The sequence below is a fragment of the Chiloscyllium plagiosum genome, unplaced genomic scaffold, assembly GCF_037043375.1.
Source record: "Chiloscyllium plagiosum isolate Xiang-an unplaced genomic scaffold, Cpla_swu_hap1 HiC_scaffold_1, whole genome shotgun sequence".
NCBI classification, from domain to species: domain Eukaryota; kingdom Metazoa; phylum Chordata; class Chondrichthyes; order Orectolobiformes; family Hemiscylliidae; genus Chiloscyllium; species Chiloscyllium plagiosum.
In genome coordinates this window covers 73501817-73527341 of record NW_028270139.1, presented here as the reverse complement: position 1 = coordinate 73527341, position 25525 = coordinate 73501817, and the positions used below count along the sequence as shown (strand labels likewise).

At 41.8% G+C, this 25525-nt stretch overlaps 1 protein-coding gene across 1 annotated transcript; it reads left to right on the top strand.

The window, feature by feature from the left end:
- Positions 1–13109: 13109 nt before the first annotated feature.
- pglyrp5 (peptidoglycan recognition protein 5) lies at positions 13110–17849 on the top strand. Its single transcript, XM_087992208.1, has 3 exons — positions 13110–13210; positions 16435–16553; positions 17674–17849. The coding sequence occupies exons 1-3, from the start codon at positions 13110–13112 to the stop codon at positions 17847–17849; spliced, it is 396 nt and encodes a 131-aa protein (XP_087848334.1).
- The last annotated feature ends 7676 nt before the right edge of the window (positions 17850–25525 follow it).

Genomic DNA, 25525 nt, shown 5'->3' with positions numbered 1-25525 from the left:
GTGAAAGCACCCTACAGGATGCCAAGTTGAAATGTTACAATTCCAATTCCTCTCACCCAGCTTCTTGTCAAACCCAGGGGTAGCAAGTGGCAGGTTCCTGCAGTGAGCGCTTGTCCATGAGGAATCTTGGGTCCAGGACTCTGGATGGTACTTATCTCTGCACTGCCCCTATCATCCCAGGACGTTGTCTGAATGGGACTCTGCCTTTCCTCCAGTTCAGTTCCAGCACTAACACTGGCACAGAGTGAGGTGGTTGTGAACCCAGGCGTCTCAAGTCACAAACCTGACCCTCAGCCCAACAATCTTTCCAGTTTCTGTTCACATCGCTTCAGCAAACTGTCCCAACCAGAAAACTGTCACAGAATCACAGCACAGTGGAGGCCATTCAGCCCATGGCATCTGTACTGACTCCCTAATGAGCATTATCACCTGGTGATCTTTCCCTGGGCTCTTGCACATTGTTTCTACTCAGCTAGTCATCTAATACCCTCTCGAATGTCCCAATTGAACCTGCCTCCACCACACTTCCAGGTAGCGTATTCCAGCTCTGAACCACTCGCTGTGTGAAAAAAGTTGTTTTTTGAATCATATAGAGTCATAGAGATGTACAGCATTGAAACAGACCCTTCGGTCCAACCTGTCCATGCCGACCAGATATCCCAACCCAATCTAGTCCTATCTGCCAACTCCAGGCCCATATCCCTCCAAACCCTTCCTATTCATATACCCATCCAAATGCCTCTTAAATGTTGCAATTGTACCAGCCTCCACCACTTCCTCTGGCAACTCATTCCATACACACACCACCCTTTGTGTGAAAAAGTTGCCCCTTAGGTCTCTTTTATATCTTTCCCCTCTCACCCTAAACCTATGCCCTCTAGTTCTGGACTCCCCGACCCCAGGGAAAAGACTTTGTCTATTTATCCTATCCATGCCCCTCATAATTTTGTAAACCTCTACAAGGTCACCCCTCAGCCTCCAATGCTCCAGGGAAAACAGCCCCAGCCTGTTCAGCCTCTCCCTATAGCTCAAATCCTCCATCCTTGTAAATCTTTTTTGAACCCTTTCAAGTTTCACAACATCTTTCTGATAGGAAGGAGACCAGAATTGCATGCAATATTCCAACAGTGGCCTAACCAATGTCCTGTCCAGCTGCAACATGACCTCCCAACTTCTGTACTCAATACTCTGACCAATAAAGGAAAGCATACCAAGCGCCTTCTTCACTATCCTATCTACCTGCGACTCCACTTTCAAGGAGCTATGAACCTGCACTCCAAGGTCTCTTTGCTCAGCAACACTCCCTAGGACTTTATCATTAAGTGTATAAGTCCTGCTAAGATTTGCTTTCCCAAAATGCAGCACCTCACATTTATCTGAATTAAACTCCATCTGCCACTTCTTAGCCCATTGTCCCATCTGGTCCAGATCCTGTTGTAATCTGAGGTAACCCTCTTCGCTGTCCACTACACCTCCAATTTTGGTGTTATCTGCAAACTTACTAACTGTACCTCTTATGCTCACATCCAAATCATGTATGTAAATGACAAAAAGTAGAGGGCCCAGCACCGATCCTTGTGGCACTCCACTGATCACAGGCCTCCAGTCTGAAAAACAACCCTCCATCACCACCTTCTGTCTTCTACCTTAGAGCCAGTTCTGTATCCAAATGACTAGTTCTCCCTGTATTCCATGAGATCTAACCTTGCTAATCGGTCTCCCATGGGGAACCTTGTCGAACGCCTTACTGAAGTCCATATAGATCACACCTACTGCTCTGCCCTCATCAATCTTCTTTGTTACTTCTTCAAAAAACTCAATCAAGTTTGTGAGACATGATTTCCCACGCACAAAGCCATGTTGACTATCCCTAATCAGCCCTTGCCTTTCCAAATACATGTACATCCTGTCCCTCAGGATTCCCTCCAACAACTTGCCCACCACCGAGGTCAGGCTCACTGGTCTATAGTTCCCTGATTTGTCTTTACCGCCCTTCTTAAACAGTGGCACCACGTTAGCCAACCTCCAGTCTTCCGACACCTCACCTGTGACTATCGATGATACAAATATCTCAGCAAGAGGCCCAGCAATCACTTCTCTGGCTTCCCACAGAGTTCTTGGGTACATCTGATCAGGTCCTGGGGATTTATCCACCTTTACCCGTTTCAAGACATCCAGCACTTCCTCCTCTGTAATCTGGACGTTTTGCAAGATGTCACCATCTATTTCCCTACAGTCTATATCTTCCATATCCTTTTCCACAGTAAATACTGATGCAAAATATTCATTGAGTATCTCCCCCATTGTCTGTGGCTCCACACAAAGGCCACCTTGTTGATCTTTGAGGGGCCTTATTCTCTCCCGAGTTACCCCTTTGTCTTTAATATATTTATAAAAACCCTTTTGATTCTCCTTAATTCTATTTGCTATTTTATAAATCACTTTAAATATGTATCCTCTCATTCACCATTCTTTTACAAATGGAAATAAGTTCTTCGATCCAATCTATCCAGACCCTTTGTGATTTTGAAAACTGATGTCCCCTCAGACCATTCTCCAAGTTAAACAATCTCAACGTCTTCTATCTGTCCTCCATTTTTGCAAATCTGTTCTGTATTCTGTCCAATGCATTCACATCCTCTTATTTGCCCAGAACTGTACACAATGCTCCAGCTGAGGTCTAACAAGTGATTTGTGGAAGTTCAGTATCACCTCCTTGCTCTTGTCCCTGTTAATGAAGCCCAGGATCTCTCCACTTGCCCTGCCACACTTGATGACCTGTGCACATACACACCTCTGCTCATACACTCCCTTTAGAATCATGCCCTTTCTTTCATATTGTCCGTTCATGTTCTTTCTATTAAAATGCATTACCTCATCTTTCTCCACATTGAACTTCATCTTTTAACAGTCTGCCCATTCCTCCAACTTGTCTATGTCCTTTTGGAGTTCTATACTGTCCACCTTATAATACGTCTGAGTTTTGTATCATCCATAAATTTTAAAATTGGTCCCTGCACATCAAGACCATTAATATGTGTCAGGAAAAGCAGGGTTCACAGTATCAACCCCTGGGGAATTCTACTACAAACCTTCCTCCAACTTGAAAAAGATGCATTAACCTCTGTTTCCTATCACTCCACCAATTTTTCACATTGCTACTGTACTAATTATTCCATTACCTATAACATTCCCCACAAATCTGTTGTATAATACTATGACAAATGTATTTTATGCCACATCAACACCATTATCTTCATCCACACACTCTCTTATTTCTTCAAAAAACTCCAACAATCCAATCAAACATGATGTCCCCTTTGGAAGTCCACGCTGGCTGTCCCTAATTATCCCCCATATGACAACAAAATGCACTGCAGAAATTCACCAGAAATCTTTAGGCACCGTCTTTCAAGCCCATGACCACTTCCATCTCGAAGAACACGGGCACCCATATATGAGAACACCACCACCTGCAAATTCTCATCCAAACCACCTCACCATCGAGGAAACATGTTGCCATTCCTTAACTATCGCTGGGTCAAAATCCTGGAATTCCCTTCCTAATTGCATTGTGTGACTACCCACAGCATCTGGGGTGTAGCAGTACAAGAAGACAATGTACCACCACCTTCTCACGGACAACTAGGGACAGGCAATAAATGTTTGTCCAGCAGTGATTCTCATGTCTCACGAGTGAATAAAACAAATTCTATCATAAATGATTGATTCTAGAAGTTTCCCCACTACTGAAGTTAAACTGACTGATTTGTTATACCCCTCAAAACAAAAGGACATAATTTTGAGGTGAAAGGTGAAAGAGGTTTAGAGGGGAGTTGAAGAAAACAAAATTCACTCAGAAGATGGTGGAAACTAAAATGCGCTGGGACAGTAGCTGAGGTGGGAAACTTCACAGTCTTTAAAAAAGACTTGGATGAGCATTTGAAATACCATAAAATGGCCTGTTTCTACACTGCAGAGAATCTAATCTACTTTACTATTTAAGTGCCTATAATACTTTGGAATACACTTTTGTGTCAGCTGCTGATCATTTATCATAATCCCTCTTTGTTTCGCTTATTTTCATTTCAATCTTTTTGTTTTTTTTCTTGCGAATAAAGATTGTGTTAATTGATTACCTGCTAGTTAAATATTGGTGTTTTGCACATAGAAATGATGTCAAATATTAAATAACAAGTCTGTTCCAAGAGAATAATGATAGCTCAGAGTTCATATGTCACTGAGGCCTTGTTACTTGATATTATCAAAATGATGCAAAACATTTTCCAAATTTATTTCTGAACACATTAGCTATTAAACATCGTCTCACATTGATGCAAATTCATTTTGAATATCTATTGATGAACAAACAGCAAGTCCCCAGAACCGGTTTAATGACTAAGATACATAGCAGAACAAGTGGTAGACATCGGAGTTTCCTTACCTCTTACTGTCCTCAGTGTATTAGGTTTGACTTATTTAGTGTCATGGTGACTATCATCAACTCAATCCGTGTGCCATATAGTGATACCAAGATTTATTTTAATGACTGATATAAGGGATACCAAAATGACTACATGTAGACAAAATGAGTAGCAAGTAGATGAGTTTTTCCTTATTTGTATTCAAGTGTTCAAATCATGATATATATACAATATTCACTGAACTGTTTGTTTATATTGACTGAAAAAAATTAAAATTCTATAAAAATGTAAAATTCTATAAAAAGACCGTAAACAGGAATTGAATACATTTCCTTTTTCTTCATCTTTGGAGTGATACTGACATTAATAAAGCTGTATTTATGATTCACAAGAAGGGGCTTTGTTAGCGACAGGCAATAAATGTAAAGCTAGGAAATGACACCTGCATTCCGTGAAGATATGAAAAACAACATGCTTTCAATTCCCGGTCATCTAACAACATGAGGTAATGATTGTAGCCATGATATCCTTTGTGTATGTTATTAGATTAGATTACTTACAGTGTGGAAACAGGCCCTTCTGCCCAACAAGTCCACACCGACCCGCCCAGACCCATTCCCCTACACCTAACACGACAGGCAATTTAGTATGGCCAATTCACCTGACCTGCACATTTTTTGGACTGTGGGAGGAAACCGGAGCACCTGGAGGAAATCCACGCTGACACGGGGAGATTGTACAAACTCCACAGTCAGTCGCCTGAGGCGGGAATTGAATCCAGGTCTCTGGCGCTGTGAGGCAACAGTGCTAACCACTGTGCCACCGTGCCATCTGTGTTAATATGTGCAAGAAATGGTTCAAACAGAAATAAAACAGTGAGTTAGTACACAAGTTTAAATTAATTCTTATGAATTATGATGAGATACTGAAGAACTTAACTCGATATAACACTGAACCTGGGAAATAATCTATGACTGTCATGTTTTTAAGAGGCAAAAATATTTATTTTAAAAGGCTAATCATTGAGTTTCTTTTTTTTAGTTTAGAGAATTAAGGTCCTCTTTTTTTTCTTCGGTATCATTCTTGTAGTCCAAGGTAAGCAGATACAATTTATCATCCACACTCAGAAGGTTAATTGTATTGACATGTTACAGAGGATGCTCACTTACTATATTGGTCAAAGGGAATTCCTAAGATTCTGGATTAGTGGTGCTGGAAGAGCACAGTAGTTCAGGCAGCATCCAAGGAGCTTCGGAATTCCTAAGATGCAGGGGAAAAAATGTTTTCTCTGGGAGTCATAATTCAAGGAGTCATTTAAATCTAGCTATGAGAAAGGCTTAGGTGCAATGAAGCAATTATTACTGACCCAATAGTATCCTGTGTTTATTACATTTAATAAAATGCAATCAAATTGGGAGCTCTTCATTTATCTCCATATTGGTCCATGTTGAAAAGGAATATACCAATACTTTCCTTTGTTAAATAAAATCCAGTGCGTGATTCTTGCCTGAATTCTCTAGAAATCACAGAACAGGTTCCTGACATTGTAAAGCCAATAATGAAAGTATTATATGTCTCCCACAAAAGAAACCATATATACACGAGACAGTAAATGTCCCACGGAAACAATGTAATGATTAACTAATCTAAATACAAGAAACTACAATGATATGAGGCATGTACAATAAATTGGGGAATATTACTTAAAGGGATAACAGTGGACAGGCAATGGCACACATTTAAAGAACTGGCCTTGCTAAATTATCTATAGTGTCCAGGGATGTGCAGTCTAGGTGGACTAGCCATGGGAAATGTAGGGTTACAGAGATAGGGTAAGGTGGTGTTTCTGGGTGGGATGCTGTTCGGAGGGTTGGTTAGACTCACTGGGCTGAATGGCCTGTTTCCACACTGTAGGGATTCTGTGGTTCTATGATCCTTAGTTCATGGGTGAACTGCAACAATTGTTCATTCCTGTTCAAATATAAAATGGGAAAGGTGGCTGACTATAGCTCACAAGGGAAATTAAGGATAGTTTTGAACCAAGGAAGACACAAAGAAATTGTTCAGAAAAACCAGTAGACCTGAGATTTGGGAGCTTTGATTTCAGCAAAGGAAGGCAAATTGAATGATTAAGACGGGGAGAAAATGAAGTATGATTGCAAGAGAACACACAAACTAATTGTAAAAGCTTCCATAGATATGTAAAGAGAAAATGATTAGTGAAGACAAATATAGATCTCTTACAGATGAAAGAGGGGAAGTTATAATGGGGAGCAAAGGAATGATAGATGAATTAAATATGTACAAAAGAACATAAAAACATAATAACTAGGAGCAGGAGTAGGACAACTGATCCTTAAGCCTGCTCTGCCATTCAATAAGATCATGGCTGACCCTTTTGTGGACTCAGCTCCACCTACACATCCTCTCACTGTCTCCCTTAATTCCATTATTGTTCAAACAAAAATCTATCTTAGTTTTAAAAACATTTACTGAAGTGCCGTCAACTACTTCACTGGGCAGGAAATTCCACAGATTTACAACCCTCTGGGTGAAAAAGTGCCTTCACAATTCAGTTCTAAATCTGCTCCCTCTATCCTTGAGGTTATGTCCTCTTGTCCTACCCACCAGTGGAAACATCCTCTCTACTTCTATCTTACCTATTCCCTTCATAATTTTATATGTTTCTATAAGATCCCCCCTCATTCTTATGAATTCCAATGAATACAATCCCAGTCTATTCAGTCTCCCCTCATAAGCCAACTCCTCGACTCCAGAATCAACTGAGTGAACCTCCTCTGCAGCCCCTCCAGTGCCAGTACACCGCCCTCACCAGCACCCTGTACAGCTGTATTTTTGGTTCTGTCTTCACAAAGGACACAAATAACATCCCAAATATGTCAGGGAACACAGAATCTAGTAGGAGGGAGGAACTGAAGGAAATCAATAATAGTATGGAAATATTTTTGGGAAGATTGACAGAATTAAAGACGGATAAATCCACAGGTCCTAATAATCTGCATCCCAGCGTATTTAAGGAAGTGGCATTTGAAATAGCAAATGCATTGATGGTCATCTTTCAAGATTTTTTTGGCTCTCAAACAGTTCCTTTGGAGTGGAGGGTAACTAATGTAACCCCTCTATTTAGAGCAGAAGGTGGAGAGAAAACAGGGATTTGGAGACTGGTTATCAATAGTGGGGAAAATGCAAGAGGGTATTATAAAAGATTTAGAGGAAGTGATGGCATAGTGGTATTATCGCTGGACTATTAACCAAGAGACCTAAATAATGTTCTGGAAAGCCGGGTTTGATACTCTCCATGGCAGATGGTCAACAAGGGGCAAAGCCACATTAGATTTGGTACTGGGTAATGAGCTCGGCCAGGTGTTAGACTCGATGTAGGTGAGCACTTTGGTGATAGCGATCACAATTCTGTTATGTTTACTTTAGTGATATAAAGGGATAGGTCTATACCACTGGGCAAGAGTTACAGCAGGGGGAAAGGCAATTACAATGCGATTAGGCAAGATTTAGGAAGCATAGAATGGGGAAGGAAACTGCAGGGGCTGGGCACATTAGAAATGTGGAGCTTATTCAACGAAAAGCTCCTGTGTGTCCTAGATAAGTATGTACCTGTCAGGCAGGGAGGAAGCTGTAGAGAGCGGGAGCCGTGGTTTGCTGGTCAAGAGGAAGAAGAAGGCTTATGTTAGGATGAGATGTGAAGGCTCAGTTAGGGTACTTGAGGGTTACAAGGTAGCCAGGAAAGACCTAAAGAGAGAGCTCGGAAGAGACAGGAAGAGACATGAGAAGTTGTTGGCAGATAGGATCAGGGTAAACCCTAAGGCTTTCTATAGGTATTTAAGGAATAAAAGAATGACGAGAGTAAGATTAGGGCCAATCAAGGATAGTAGTGGGAAGTTGTGTGTGGAGTCAGAGAAGATAGGGGAAGCACTTAATGAATATTTTTCGACAGTATTCACTCTAGAAAATGACAATGTTGTCGAGGAGAATACTGAGATACAGGCTACTAGACTAGGTGTGATTGAAGTTCACAAGGAGGAGGTATTAGAAATCCTGCAGAGTGTGAAAATAGATAGGTCTGCTGGGCTGGATGGGATTTATCCTAGGATCCTCTGGGAAGCCAGGGAGGAGATTGCCGTGCCTTTGGCATTGATCTTTAAATCGTCATTGTCTACAGGAATAGTGCCAGAAGACTGGAGGATAGCGAATGTGGTTCCTCTGTTCAAGAAGGGGAGTAGAGACAACCCAGGTAATTATAGACCAGTGAGCCTTACTTCAGTTGTTGGTAAAGTGTTGGAAAAGGTTATAAGAGATAGGATTTATAATCATCCAGAAAAGAATAATTTGATTAGGGACAGTCAGCACGGTTTTGTGAAGGGTAGGTCGTGCCTCACAAACCTTATTGAGTTCTTTGAGAAGGTGACCAAACAGGTAGATGAGAGTAAACCGGTTGATGTGGTGTATTTGGATTTCGGCAAGGCGTTCGATAAGGTTCCCCACAATAGGCTATTGTACAAAATGCGAAAGAATGGGATTGTGGGAAACATAGCAGTTTGGATCAATAATTGGCTTGCTGAAAGAAGACAGAGGGTAGTGGTTGATGGGAAATGTTCATCCTGGAGTCCAGTTAGCAGTGGTGTACCTCAAGGGTTGTGTTGGGTCCGCTGCTGTTCGTCATTTTTATAAACGACCTGGATGAGGGCATAGAAGGGTGGGTTAGTAAATTTGCAGACGACACTAAGATTGGGGGAGTTGTGGATAGTGACGAAGGATGTTGTACGTTACAGAGAGACATAGATAAGCTGCAGAGCTGGGCTGAGAGGTGGCAAATGGAGTTTAATGTGGACAAGTGTGAGGTGATACACTTTGGTCGGAGTAACCGGAATGCAAAGTACTGGGCTAATGGTAAGATTCTTGGGAGTGCAGATGAGCAGAGAGATCTCGGTGTCCAGGTACACAGAAAGTTGCCACCCAGGTTGACAGGGTTGTTAAGAAGGCATACAGTGTTTTAGCTTTTATTAATAGAGGGATCGAGTTCAGGAACCATGAGGTTATGCTACAGCTGTACAAAACTCTGGTGCGGCCGCACTTGGAGTATTGTGTACAGTTCTGGTCACCCCATTAAGAAGGATGTGGAAGCTTTGGAAAGGGTGCAGAGGAGATTTACTAGGATGTTGCCTGGTATGGAAGGAAGGTTTTATGAGGAAATGCTGAAGGACTTGAGGCTGTTTTCGTTAGAGAGAAGAAGGTTGAGAGGTGACTTAATAGAGACATACAAGATAATCAGAGGGTTAGATAGGGTGGACAGGGAGAGCCTTTTTCCAAGTATGGTGACGGCGAGCACGAGGGGGCATAGCTTTAAATTGAGGGGTGATAGATATAGCACAGATGTCAGAGGTAGTTTTTTTACTCAGAGAGTAGTAAGGGTATGACAGGTCGGCGCAACATCGAGGGCCAAAGGGCCTGTACTACGCTGTAATGTTCTATGTTCTATGTTCTATGGTGGAATTTGAATTGTATAAATATTTGGAATTAAGAGTCTAATGATGACCATGAATCCATTGCTGATTGTCAGAAAAATCCATCAGGTTCATGAATGTTGTTGAGGAAAGGAAGCTGCCATCCTTACCTGGTCTGGGCTACATGTGATTCATAGAACATAGAACAGGCCCTTTGACCCTTGGTCGCACCGACCTGTGAACTAATCTAAGCTCGTCCCCCTACACTATCCCAAATCATCCATGTGCTTATCCAAGGATTGTTTAAATCTCCCTCATGTGGCTGAGTTAACTACAATGGCAGGCAGGGCATTCCATGCCCTTACCACTCTCTGAGTAAAGAACCTGCCTCTGACATCTGCCTTAAATCTATCACCCCTCAATTCGTTGCTATGCCCCCTTGTACAAACTGACATCATCATCCTAGGAAAAATACTATCACTGTCTACCCTATCTAATCCTCTGATCATCTTTTATGTCTCTAACAAATCCCCTCTTAGCCTTCTTCTTTCTAATGAGAACAGACCCAAGTCTCTCAGGCTTTCCTTATAAGAGCTTCATTCCAGGCAACCTCCTGGCAAATCTCCTCTGCACCTTTTCCAATGCTTCCACATCCTTCCTGTAAAGGGGCGACCAGAACTGTACACACTATTCCAAGTGCGGCATCATTAGCGTTTTGTATAGTTGCAGCATGATGTTATGGCTCCAGAACTCAATCCCTCTACCAATAATACCTAACACATTGTATGCCTTCTTAACAGCACTATCAACCTGGGGGTCAACTTTCAAGGATCTATGTACATGGACTCCAAGATCTCTCTACACATCCACACTACCAAGAATCTTTCCATTGACCCAGTATTCAGACTTCCTGTTCTTCTTCCCAAAGTGGATCACCTCACGTTTATTTGCATTGAACTCCATTTGTCACCTCTCAGCCCAATTCTGCAATATATCCAGTTTCTAATCCAAACTGCTAAATCACCCTCAAACCCATGCCTCTGCATTTTCTCCAGCAGCCTACCATGTGGAACCTTATCAAAGGCTTTACTGAATTCCATCTACATCACGTCAACTGCCCTACCCTCATCCACATGCTTGGTCACCTTCTCAAAAAACTCAGTGAGGTTTGTGAGACATGACCTGCCCTTGACGAAACCATGTTGACTATCTGAAATCAAATTGTTGCTTGCTAGATGATTATAAATCCTATCTCTTATAATCCTTTCCAAAACTTTTCTGACAACAGATGTAAGGCTCACTGGTCTATAATTACCTGGGTCATATCTACTGCCCTTCTTGAACAAAGTCACAACATTTGCAATCCTCTAGTCGTCTAGTATTAAACATGTAGACCATGATGACTCAAAGATCAAAGCCAAAGTCTCCAACACCTCCTCCCTAGCTTTCCAGAGAATCTTTGGATAAATCCCATCCGGCCCAGGGGACTTGTCTACTTTCCCTCCCTCTAGAATTGATAACACTTCTTCCTTACTAACCTCAATCCTTTCTAGTCTAACAACTCATATCTCGTTCTTCTCCTTAACTATATTTTCCCTTTCCTGAGTGAAAACCAATGAGAAATATTCATTTAGCAACTCTCCAATTTCCACAGAGTCCATACACAACTTCCTATTTCTGTCTCTGAGTGGCCCTATTTCTTCCCTAGTCATCCTTTTGTTCATCACATACCTATAGAAAGTTTTATGGTTCTCCTTTATTCTACCTGCTAAAGACTGCTCATGTCCTCGCTTTGCTCTTCTTTACTCTTTCTTTAAATCCTTCCTAGCTGATCTGCAACTCTCCATAGCCTCATCTGAACCATCTTGTCTCATTGTCACATAAGCCTCCTTCTTCTGCTTAACAGGAGATGCAATTTCTGTAGTAATCCGCAGTTCCCTTACCTTATCACTTCCTCCCTGCCTGACAGGGACATACCTATCAGGGACATGCAATATCTTTTCCTTAAACCAGCTCCACATTTTGATTGTCGCCAACTCCTGCATTTTGCCACCCCATTCTATGCATCCTAAGTCTTGCATTATAATTGCCCTTGCCCCATTGATAACTCTTGCCCTGTGACTAGCCCTTTCTATCGCTAAACATAACATAACTGAATTATGGTCACTCTCTCCAACGTGCTCACCTATCATTAAATCAAACACCTGCCTGGTTCATTACCAGGCACCAGATCCTGTGTAGCCTCCCCTCTTGTCGGCCCTTTGACACACTGTGTCAGGAAACCCTCCTGTACACATTGGACAAAAACTGATCCATCTGACGTACTCGAGCTATAACATTTCCAATCAATGTTGGGGAAGTTAAAGTCCCCCATAATGACCACCCTGTTCCTTTCACTCCTACCCAGAATCGTTTTGCCGATCCTCTCCTCCATATCCCTGGAACTCAGTGGAGGCCTATAAAAAACTCCCAGCTGTGTGACCTCTGCTCTCCTGCTTCTAACCTCAGCCCATACTACCTTAGTAGACAAGTCTTCGTCAAAAGCTTTCAGCCACCATTATACTGTCCTTGACTAACAAGGCCACACCTCCCCCTCTTAATGAAAGATCTAAATCCTGGAACCTGCAACATCCATTCCTCACTCTGCTCTATCCATGTCCCCAAAGTGGCCACAACATCAAAGCCCCAGGTGTCGATCCAGGCTGCAAGCTCACCTACCTTATTTCGGTTACTTCTGGCGTTGAAGTAGACACACTTCAATACAGCTTGCTGTCTGCAGCACATTTCTGTGACTATGAAATCCTGTGCATGTCCTCCCTACTCTCATTCTCCTGTGCACTGGAACTACACATCAGGTTCTCATCTCCCTCCTGAGCTAGTTTAAATCCATCCATATAGCACCAGCAAATTTCCCACCCAGGATATTAGTATCCCTCTGGTTCAAGTGAAGACCATCCTGTTTGTAGAGGTCCCACCTTCCCCAGAATGAGCCCCAATTATCCAAGTACCTGAAACCCTCCCTGCATCCCTGCAGCCACGTGTTCAGCTGATATCTCTCCCTATTCCTTGCCTCCGTATCATATGGCACGGGTAACAAACTAGAGATAACAACTCTGCTTGTTTTAGCTCTCAGCTTCCACCCTAGCTCCCTGAAATCCTGCCTTACATCCCTATCCCTCTCTCTACCTATGTCATTGGTACCTACATGGATCACGACTTAGGGCTGGTCACCCTCTCCTTTCAGGATGCCAAAGACGTGATCCGAGACATCACGGACCCTGGCACCTGGAAGGCAACACAACAACCGTGAGTCTCGTTCATTCCCATCAAACCTTCTATCCGACCCTCTGACTATTGTGTCCTCAGTGACTAACACTCTCCTCCTTTCCCTCCTTCCCTTCTGTGCAACCAGGACAGACTCTGTGCCAGAGACCTGCACCCCACTGCATAGCCCTAGTAAGTACCGCCCCCAACAGTATCCAAAACGGTATACTTGTTTTGCAGGGGCAATAAATGCTGGCCTGGCCAGAAATGCCCTCATACCATGAATGAGTACAGAAAAAAAAAATAGCTGAGCACCTGGAAAATATTGGCAGGATTGGACAGAATCAGCAGGGATTTGTGAAAGGGAAATCATGCTTGATAAATCTACAGGAACTTCTTAAGATCTAACCAGCAGAGTTGATAAGGGAAACCAATGGATGTAGTTTACTTTGACTTTTAGAAGGCTTTTGATAAGGTTCCACTTAAGAGATTAGCAAGTAAAATTAAAGTGTATGGGATTGGGAATTGTGTGCCTCCATGGATGGAGAACTGGTTGGCAGACAGTAAACAAATAGTAGCAATAAATGGGCCTTTTTCTGAGTGGCAGGCAATGACTAGTGCAGTAACATAGGAATCAGTGCTTGGGTCCCATCTATTGGCAATATATAATAATAATTTAGATGAGGAACTAAATGTTTGCAGATGATACCAAATTGTGTGTGTGAGGGTGATTTGTGAGGAGGATGTGGAAATGCTTCAGTGTGATTTGGAAAATTTAAGAGTAGGCAAAGGCATGGCAGATGAAGTGCAATATGGATAAATGTGAGGTTATCTTCTTCAGTAACATAAACAAGAAGGTAGATCACAACATGAATAATGGTATATTGGGAATGGGGCAAGTGCAATGTAACCTAGCTGTTCTTGTATACCAGTCACTGAAAGAATGCAGTTGGTGAATAAGTAACTGGTATGTTGACCTTCATAGTGAGAGGTGTGAGTACAGGAGCAGGGATGTCTTGCTACAATTACACCAGGGTTTGCAGTATTTGTGTTCAGTCTCCCTATCTAAGGAAGGATGTTTTGGCTATGAGGTTTAACAGACTGATTCCTGGGATGCCAAGACTGTCATTTAAGACAAACTGGATTGACCAGGATTACATTAATTTGAATTTATAAGAAAGAGGGGTGATTCCAGAGAAACCTCTAAAATTATAATCGAACTAGACCAGATAAATGCAGGAATGATGTTCCCATGACGGGGGAGTCACAGCTTAAGGATATAGCGTAGGCCATTTAGGACTGAGCTGAGGAGAAACTTCTTCATCCATGGAGTGGTAAATCTGAAATTCTCTGTCACAGAAAATGATTGAGGCCAAAGCATTTAATGTTTTCAAGAAGAAGTGAGATGTAGTTCTTAGGGACAAAGGAATCAAAGGGTATGGGGAGAAAGCAGAAATTAATTTGATGATCAGCCATGATTATATTAAACGGTGGAGAAGGTTTCAGGGCTGAATGGTCTATTCCTGCTTCCACTTTTTTTCTATGTGTCTTCCCTGCAATTGGTGTTAGGACTGTTGTTCGTTTTGATGTGTATTAATTACCTGGATTTGGGTAACAGGCAAAATTTCAAACTTTGTGGGTGAGGTAGAAGCTTAAGTGACATATTCTGGTAAAACGCACGAGGAGACGCAGTAAAATCCAAACACTGCAAGGGGATGAAGGAGATGTAGGTACACATGTCCTTTGAGTATACATGCATAAATAAATGAGGCTGGCAAAATTAGAATCTGGACTGCACTGCCTGAAGTGCTGTTGGAAACAGATTCTTCAATTACTTAATGGAATTTATTTCATTGGCACCTTTTCTAATTCCTTGATCTGCAGTTCTAGTTGCTATTTTTCTTTCAATTTAATCTGCATAAGGTCCCTCTTTATCTCATTATAATGTGTATATTTACTTCAGTCAAATATCTTTGTCCTAATTGCTCTTTCTCTCTTCTGACCTTAATGATGGACTGTAATTATTTCATAAATGTATCCTTACTTTTAGATGACAGCTTTATTTGCAATATTACATAGAAGTTAGTCAAATTTCTATTCTTCTCAAAATAGCAACATTTTGAATGACAACACGATTCTGAATATTATTTAAAAACTCAGCCCCTTTCATTACAAAATCTGGAATTATAAATCCATTGATAACACTCAAAAATGTTTACAAATTTCATCCTCAATTTCTTCACCACTGATTATGTTTTACATTATTTTATAAATAACGTGATGATGCTCCTGCTTCTACAGCATTTCTTTCTGCACTGATACCTCTGATGTCCTTTCAGGATCTTTCTATGGTCTCCTCCTATTTGTCCCCTCAGACTGCCTTAACAACATCATCTAAGTATACGGCCTCCATATGTAAGATGATGACACCAAGCTCTATCTCACCACCACTCTTCCAACTCCACCACTGGCTCTAAATAGTCAGACTGCTATCCAAATCCAGAGGGTAGCCATGGGCACTCACCTGGGCCCCAGCTACGCCTGCCTCTTTGTCAGTTATGTCAAACAGTCCCTCTTCAGTACGTAATTAACTCTAACCTGGTCGCTACCTCTTCAGCCATTACAGCAATGCCTGCATTGGTGATGCATCCTGCACCCAGGCTGAACAGGAGCAGTTCGTTAACTTTGCCCACAACTTCCACCCCACCTTCAAATTCACTTGGATCATCTCAGACACCTTCCTCCCCTTTTTTGACCTCTCCATTTCCACCTCTGGCGACAGTTTACAGACCAATATTTACTATAAACCCACAGACTCCCATAGCTACCTAGACTACACCTCCTCCCGCCCTATATTCTGCAAAACCTCCATGCCGTTTGCACAATTCCTCTGTCTCCATTGCATCTGCTCTGACCAGTGAAACTGTTGGGGCTGCCTTGTTGAATGTTTTTACGTCCAAGATGGGTAGATTTTCGAACAATAAATGAATTAAGGGTATGGTCAACAGATGGATAAGTGAGCTGAATCCACGAAAAGACCAGCCATGTTCTTATTGAATGGCAGAGCAGGCTCAATGGGCCAGATGGCCTACTCTTGCTCCTATTTCTTATGTTCTTATTGACTTTAATATTGTTGATTTGCAGAATAAAGTGACTAATGTTTTATAAATCTACAATTATATATTATTCTAATTTATAAAGTTAGATATATAGAGAATTGTTTTTAAAAAATGCCTCTTTAAAATAACTTATTTCCATCTCATTAGTTTCATTATTGGTGAAGATGGAAAACTTTACGAAGGCCGGGGATGGGCCAAAGTTGGAGACCACACATTAGGATTCAACAAAGTCAGTCTTGGGATTAGCATCATAGGAAACTTTATGAGTGAGTGAATATGACTGGTTACCTTCCAAACTATTTGTGTTATATCAATTAACTTACTAAAACATGATTAATTCTAATGAAAAAGCTTTTTTCTCCTCGCAATTGTCAACATTTCATGAACTCATTCTGAATATCCTCGTACATCAAAACGTACCTGATAAATGTTCATATTATCAACTTAAAGTGTGTTTACAACAAAAATTGGTTTAAATGCAACCATTCAGTTGATATCAGCAGAAAAGTGATTAAGTATTCCTTCACTAATGTTTCAAAATCTGCAGTTAATATAATGATAAAATATTGCTATTTATTGGACAGGAATTCTAACATGTTTGTGCCGAGGGCCAAATGCGTACCTTAAATCGTGTCAGGGACGATGCATAATCACAAAATGTGAAAGATCCATTGACGTAACTATGAGATTCCATCTTACATAACAAAATTAACACCCCATTCAATAGAATATGTGTTATGCCACACACATTTTTCTCTTTAATGCTATCAGTGTGAACCAGTAGAAGCTGATAGTTCAGATAGTCAGAACATGGGGTTTATTCAGAAGAGGGGCTGCCCAGTTAAAAAAAGAGATGAGGAGGAATTTCTTAGAAGGTAGTGAATCTGTGAAATTCTTTACTGCAAAGGGCTATCGAGGCTGGGTTGTTAAGTACATTCATAGAGTTAGACAGATTTTTACTCAATAAGAAAATCAAGGGTTATGAGGACAGAGAAGTTCATGATTATCAGATTAGCCACAGTCTAATTGAATGGCTAATCTGATGATTCTGGTTTCCTTTATCCCCCTAACCTTTGATGGGTGATGGATTTAATAATGCTATTAGCATATGTTCAATCTCCATCCTGGCTGAGGTAGTTCTTCAGGGCTTCTTTCTGCCCATCAGGGATATTGCGACAGGACTGATAGAGATCGATTATATGGAGAGTCATGATTTGCTATCATCTGTCAAGCAAGGGCATTACATGAAGTCTGGAGGACCAGTAAGGTCTGTCTTGTAGTTCAGCAAACTTAAATAATTTTAAATAATTTCAATATAATTTCTGATTTAATTCAATTGTTTTTAAACATGTTGGATTGTATAATAAAATTTCTGATTTTTTGCAGCTACGACACCAAACAGCAAAGCACAGACAGCTGCCCTGAGTCTGATTCAGTGTTCTTTGTTGAAAGGCTCTTTGGCATCCAATTACACTTTGAAGGGACACAGACAATTGGGACAAACTACATGTCCTGGAGATGCACTCTATGAAGTCATAAAGCAATGGCCGAGATGGAACTAATGATTATCATTCATGCATCATTTCCTGCTTATAAAACACCTGCATTGCTGCTCTTTTTTGATTTTCAAAGGATTTCAGCATTTTATGTAGCTGGCATAAAGTAACACAAGATTTCTGTATTCGTTTAACAGGTTATGCTCATATTAATTGGCAATGCTTTGCCAAGCTCTTAAGTTTTTTTCTATTCTTGGGATTGAGCCAGCATGGGTAGTAGTTGGCAAATTTGATATGAGTTCTTTCTGTATTCTGGTAGTACATTGGCTTGCATCAAATGTAATCCTATTATGCACTGCAACTTATTGCCCCAGAGAGCACAACAAATTTATCTGAAAATCTGATTATTTCTTGATTCAATTGTAAATTCTGACAAGAATATCAACATTTGGGCAAAGGGGGCAGGGTCACCTTGTTAGTTAAGAATGAAATTATATCTGTGCCTAAAATTATTGTGAGGTAGATAAGCAGAAGACTGGAAGAACACAGCAAGCCTGGGAGCATCAGGAGTTGGAGAAATCACCATGTAACTCAAAGGGCTCCACCCAAAACATCTCCACCTCCTGATGCTGCCTGGCTTGCTGTGTTCTTCCAGCTCCTGCTTGTCTGCCTTGGATTCCAACACCTGCAGTTTTTTTGTCTCTAAAATTATTGTGACTTTGGTAAATTTTGATATGAATATATAGTGTACGTCTGGAAGGCCTGCTGGATTGAATGGGGATATACCATCAAGGATTTTTAAATAGAGGCACCAAATTTTAAATTTCTAGTCAAAGGATATATACTCAAACCTTTCAGTATGTGTGAGCCCATTATTTCTTGATTCAATTGTAAATTCTGACAAGAATATCACTAGATGACAAAGGGAGAGGGGTCACCTTGTTAGTTAAGAATGAAATTAAATCTGTGGCACTGAATGACATAGGGTCAGATGATGTGGAATTGATGTGGGTGGAGTTGAGGAACCACAAAGGCAAAAAAAAACCATAGTGGGAGTTATGTACAGATCTCCCAGGAGGGGTCAGGTTCAGGTACGCAAGAAGTACCAGCAAATAGACAGGACATGTCAGAAAGGCAAGGTCACGGTGAACATGAGGGACTTCAATATCAGGTGGACTGGGTGAATAATGTTGTCAGGGGATCCAAAGAAAGGGAATCCAAGGAATGCTTACAGGATGGCTTTTTGGAACAACTTGTGATGGAGCCCACAAGGGAGCAGGCGATTCTAGAATTAGTGCTATGTAATGAGCCAGATTTTATAAAAGATCTTAAAGTAAGGGAACACTTAGGAGGCAGTCATCATAATATGGTAGAGTTCAGTCTGCAGTTTGAAAAGACAGAATGCAAAATCGGATGTAATGGTGTTACAGTTAAATAAAGGTAATTACAGGGGCATGAGAGAGGAACTGATGAATGTCGACTGGGAGCAGAGCCGAGCAGAGAAGACATTACAGCAACAATGGCAGGAGTTTCTGGGTGTGTTTGAGGACACAGTACAGAGGTTCATCCCAAAGAAAAGAAAGATTATCTGGGGAGGGGATAGACAGCCATGGGTGATAAAGAAAGTCAGGAAATGTATCACAGAAAAAGAGAGCGCCTATAAAGAGGCCAAGAGCACTGGGAAATCAGAAGATTAGGAAGACTACAAAAACAAACAGAGGATAACAAAGAGAGAAATAAGGAAGGAGAGGGTCAAATATGAAGGTAAACTAGTCAGTAATATTAGAAATGATAGTAAAAGTTTCTTTCAATACATAAGAAACAAACGAGAGGCAGAAGTAGACATTGGGTCACTCCAAACTGATGCTAGAAGGCTAGTGCTGGGAGATAAGGAAATAGCTGAAGAATTTAAGTACATTGTGTCAGCCTTCACAGTGGAAGACATGAGTAATATCATAAAAATTGAGGAGAGTCGGGGACAGAGATGAGTATGGGAGGCATTACAAAAGAGAAAGTGCTAGAAAAGCTAAAAGGTCTAAAAATCGATAGATCTCCTGGCCCCGATGGGCTACATCCTAGAGTTCTGAGGAAGGTGGCTGAGGAAATAGCCAGAGGTGCTGACTGTGATCTTTCAAAAGTTACTGGAATCAAGGAAAGTCCCAGATGACTGGAAATCACTGTTGTAACTCCCCTTGTTCAAGAAAGGATCAAGACAAAGGATGGAAAATTATAGGCCGATTAGCCTAACCTCAATAAGGATGAGATATCTGTATTCTTGGAAGTGCATGGTCGGATTAGAACAAGTCAGCATTGATTTAGTAAAGGGAGGTCATGCCTGACAAACCTGTTAGAATACTTTGAAGAGGTAACAAGTAGGTTAGACCAGGGAAACCATTGAATGTTATCAATCTAGACTTCCAAAAGGCCTTTGATAAGGTGCATCACAGGAGGCTGCTGAGTAAGGTGAGGGCCCATAATGTTTGAAGTGAGCTACTGGCATTGATTGGGGATTGGCTGTCTGACAGAAGGCAGAGAGTTGGGATAAAAGGTTCTTTTTTGGAATGGCAGCTGGTGACAAGTGGGGTCCTGCAGGGTTCAGTGTTGGGGCCGCAGCTGTTCACTTTATATATTAATGATCTGGATGAAGGGACTGGGGACATTCTGGCGAAGTTCGCCAATGATACGAAGTTAGGCAGACAGGCAGGTGGTACTGAGGAGCTGGGGAGGCTGCAGAAAGATTTAGACAGTTTAGGAGAGTGGTCCAGGAAATGGCTGATGAAATTCAATGTGAGCAAGTGCGAAGTCTTGCACTTTGGAAAGAAAACAGACATGGACTATTTTTTAAATGGTGAGAAAATTCATAAAGCCAAAGTACAAAGGGATCTGGGAGTGCTAGTCCAGGATTCTCTAAAGGTTGATTTGCAGGTTAAGTTTGTGATTAAGAAAGTAAATGTAATGTTGTCATTTATCTCAAGAGGGTTGGACTATAAAAGCAGCGATATGCTTCTGAGACTTTATAAAGCTCTAGTTAGGCCCCATTTACAATACTGTGTCCAAGTTTTCGCCCCACACCTCAGGATGGACATACTGGCACTGGAGAATGTCCAGCGGAGATTCATGTGGATGATCCCTGGAATGGTAGGCCTAACATATTGATGAATGGCTGACGATCCTGGGGTTGTATTGATTAGAGTTTAGAAAGTTGAGGGGAGATCTAATAGAAACTTACAAAATAATGCATGGCTTAGAAAGGATGGATGCTGGGAAGTTGTTTCCGTTAGGCAGGGAGACTAGGACCAGTGGCACAGCCTTAGGATTGGAGGGAGAAAATTTAGAACAGAAATGAGGAGACATTTCTTCAGCCAGAGAGTGGTGGGCCAGTGGAATTCATTGCCATGGAACACAATGGAGACCAGGACGTTAAATGTCTTCAAGGCAGAGATTGATAATTTCTTGATCTTGCAAGGAATTAAGGGCTATGGGGAGAGTGGGGGTCAGTGGAGTTGAAATGGCCCGAATGGCCTTACTTCCACTTCTACATCTTATGGTCTTCTCTCTATCAAATCCTGTGCGGGATTTTATTCAAAACTGTTCCTCACACTTGTACAACAGTCTTGCATACAGTTTTTGAGAATCGAACAAAAGTATGTTATGGTCTACATGGCAGGATTTCAAACATGGACAGAGATATGCAGCATCTGTGTTAGAGATGTAGCCAGATACAACTGATGTGACAGAGGAAATATTGAAGCCTATCGCAATTTTCCAATATGGGATGGGCACATACAGGATTTTATTGCCATTATTTCTTCAATTTCTCTCAATACGTCATGCTATTTTCTTAAATCATTATTAATCATCTTCCTTCCCTCCACCAAAGCAAAGAACATTCTTTCACCACCTCATATCTGTTCCCTTCACTCTATTCCATCTTCTAAATTGCTGATCTGAACTATGTTCTATCTCCAGGTTGTGACAAACGATCATTTACCCTACACCCTTAAATCTACCTTCCACCAATTTTAGAACCTACCCAATTTCCTGAGTCTTTCTAGAGTTTTTGTTTATATCTAAGTTCCCAGTCTGTCTCTCTCCACTGTCCATGGCATTGAATACATTAATCATTGGCTTTGTCAACAACTCCATCTAGCAGATCGTTACATCTGATTGGCTATTATTATGAATGTTATTTGATACAGCCTACAGAGATACTCAGGCCAAGAATTCAGAACTAATTTTTTTGTATTTCAAAAATATATTTTATTCATTCAAATAATCTATAAGTACATACAAAGTTTCAAAATCAGCTCTGTATAATCTTTGCAAGGAGAATAAAACAAATAAAATGTTGGAATTTTGATATTTCTCAGAGCTTCTCTATAGTTGTAAAACACAAAGACAGAAACTACATATACAGAAAACTATTTATGTTCATTTTGAGGCACCAATAGAGTTATACTTTGGCAGAAAGGTTCTAGACGGTGGGGGTTTTCCCCACTGAGCCTTGGCGGTAGCTGTCCCAAGCTTTAGTGCCAATCTGCAACACTTGGTCAAGATCAACTCTTTACATAGGAAAACCAACATGTTTTAGGCTGACGAAAGAGCATCTTTCACTGAGATGATGGTCTTCCAGGCACAGTCAACGTTTGTCTCAGTGAGTGTCCCAGGGAACAGACCATAGAACATAGAGGCCTGCATCATGAGTCACTCAGGACAAACTTCAACAAAAACCACTGCATCCCTTTCCAGATCTTCTTTGCACAGGTATATTCCAGTAGGAGATGTGTGACAGTTTCTTCACCAGTGCAGCCACTTCGAGGGCACCATGTGGTAGCACAGAGAGTCCAGGAGTACATGATGTATTTGACAGATAGTGCCATCTCACCACGAGCCAAGCGATGTCTTGCTACTTGCTGGAAAGTTATGATGATGAGGCATTCTGCCAAATGACATTGACCCTGCTCAGGGAACAACCTGACAGGATCCACCCTTTCCTTTTCCTACAGGGTTTCAAGGATGCCCTGATGGGTGTGTGGTCCAAGGTGGTTTTCTTTATTAACTTTTCCATGAGGGATAGGTGATACGGAACAATTCAACTATTTAGAGCACTCCGCAGTAATGAGGTCACTCTTATCCTTTGCAATATTGGGGACAGATAGAAGCTCAGCACATTGGTGTTGTACCAAAGGTCTACGTACACCTTAGAGTTATAGAATCATACAGCACAGAAACATGTCCTTTGGTCCAACTGGTTCAAGCCAACCAGGTAGTCCAATCTAAATAATCCGACTTACCTGTGTTTGGCCCATGTCCCTCTAAACCCAGGTTGTAATTGAACCCACATCTACCACTTCCTCTGGTAAGTTGTTCCACGTGTGTGAAATATTTGCCCCTTAGGTCCTTTTTAAATCTTTTGTCTCACCTCAAACATATGCCCTTGAAGTTTGGACTCCCCAACCCAGGATATGGTCACACACAAAGGTGGATATGAGGATGAGGGCGGCATTCGCTATATTCTTCCCCAACTTATCCAGAGCTTTGCACATTGTATCCCTGTGGACATGGTCCATCATGGTCCAGATGAAGTGGACGATGACTTGGGTAACTGCAGTGGTGCAGGATCTGGGAACAGGCCAGATCTGTGAAACGTATAATAACATCAATAATACTTTACACCTGATGCCCAGTTTTCTCCACACAATGGAGAGGGATCGGTGCCTAGCTTCTACCTCACCTTGGCGATACGCTCCTCCCAAATTCTGGTGCATGTACCAGTCCCTCCAAACCATATTCTCAGCACCTTTACATAATCTGATTGACGGTGAAAGGGATAAAGGATCACACAGTCCACTTCCCAAAGAACGTGGCCTCGGTCTTACCTTGATTGATCTTGGCTCCTGAGGCCAGTTTGAACTGTTCGCAGATACTCATGAGTCTGCACACTGACAACAGAAAACAGCGATATCATCCATGTAGATGAAAGGTTTGACCTGCTGGCCTCTGCTGCCTGGAATAGTCATCCCTCTCAGGCTCGCAGCTTTCCTGATGGACTCTGCAAAAAGCTGTATATAGTACACAAACAAGGCAGGAGAGAGTGGGCAGCCGCGCCTGACTGTACAGTTCTGGTCACCACACTACTAGAAGAATGTGGAGGCTTTGGAGAAGCTATATAAAACCAGGATGTTGCCTGGTTTGGATGGTATTAGCTATGAGGAGATTGGAAAACCTGGCTTGTTTTCACTTGAACATCAGAGGCTGATAGAAGTTTACAAAATTATGGGAGGCATGGATAGAATGGATAGTCAGAGTCTTTTTCCCAGGGTAGAAATGTTAATTGTAAGGGGACATAGGTTAAGGTAAAAAGAATGAAAACTTAAAGGAAACGAGAGAGACAATTTTTTATATACAGAAGGTGGTAAGTGCCTGGAATGCGCTGCCAGAGGAGGTAGTAGAAGTATCTTGACAGATACATGAATAGGCTGGAAATAGAGGGACACGAGCAGTGTAGAAAGAAAAGGCCTTTAGGTTAAAAAGATCAGTGTGTCATGGCAGGCTTGGTGGGCCAAAGGGCCTGTTCTAGTGCTGCACTGGCCTTTGAGTCTAGGTCTGATCAGGAAGCTTTCTGATTCCCACCCATTGTCTTGAGGCTGCACTAATAATGTTGGTGTACAGCAGTTGAATCCAATTGCAGATTCTCTTCCCAAAGCCCTTTATGGAGAGCACGTCCTACATGTAAACATGTGATATTCTGTCAAAGACCTTCTCCTGGTCCAGGCTGAGGAGACACGCATTCATCCTCCTGTCCCACACATAAACGATCACATCTCTGAGGAACGCAAAGCTCTCAGAGATTGTCCTGCCCAGTAGAGCACAGACTTGGTTGGGTGAATCACCAATCCGAGAGCAGACTTGACACAATTGGCAATGAGTTGAAACTTTATTGCTGGAACAGCACAGCAGGTCAGGCAGCATCCAGGGAACAGGAGATTCGACGTTTCGGGCACAGGCCCTTCTTCAGGAATGAGGCCTGTGCCCGAAACGTCGAATCTCCTGTTCCCTGGATGCTGCCTGACCTGCTGTGCTGTTCCAGCAATAAAGTTTCAACTTTGATCTCCAGCATCTGCAGACCTCACTTTCTCCACAATTGGCAATGACCTAAGACAGGATTTTGTAATCTGTATTCAGTGGTGAGATTGGTCTCCAATTTCTAATTTACTCTCCCTTTCTCCTTCTGGCTAAGGGTGGGTAAGTGGAACTGAGGCCACAAAAAGATCACCCATGATCTTATTGAATGACAGAGTTGGCTCAAGGGGCCAGATGGCCTACTCCTGTTTCTAGCTCTAATTTTATTATACCTTTCCTCATGGCTTTGCATATGCTACCTGCCAGAAGCATACTGTCATACACATCCAGCAGATCCTGACCAATCAGATCTCTCAGAGCTGAATACAATTTGGCCGGTAAGGTGTCACCTGCAGAACTGCTATTATTTTCTAAGGACGAGAGGCGTTCGTCAGCTCATCCAGAGATAACAGCTAGTCCAACCTCTCCTGCAAACTGTTATCTCAGACAGTCAAGATAGAGGTCAGGAATGACTGGGAGGCTGTGCTGTCTGTGGGCTTCATGCCATACAGTCTGGCATAAAAGGATTGACTGAGTCTATGTGACTGAGCTGTCATCTTCCTTCAGGCTGCTGACCATAGAGCTGCTCTTGTGCAACTTCTGGAAGAAGAAACGTGAGC

Coding starts and splice junctions, on each gene's coding strand:
- pglyrp5 (XM_087992208.1), top strand. CDS start 13,110: ATGGATCACGACTTAGGGCTGGTCACCCTCTCCTTTCAGGATGCCAAA. Junction 13,211..16,434: donor TGGAAGGCAACACAACAACC/GTGAGTCTCGTT, acceptor CCATCTCATTAG/TTTCATTATTGGTGAAGATG. Junction 16,554..17,673: donor CATCATAGGAAACTTTATGA/GTGAGTGAATAT, acceptor GATTTTTTGCAG/CTACGACACCAAACAGCAAA.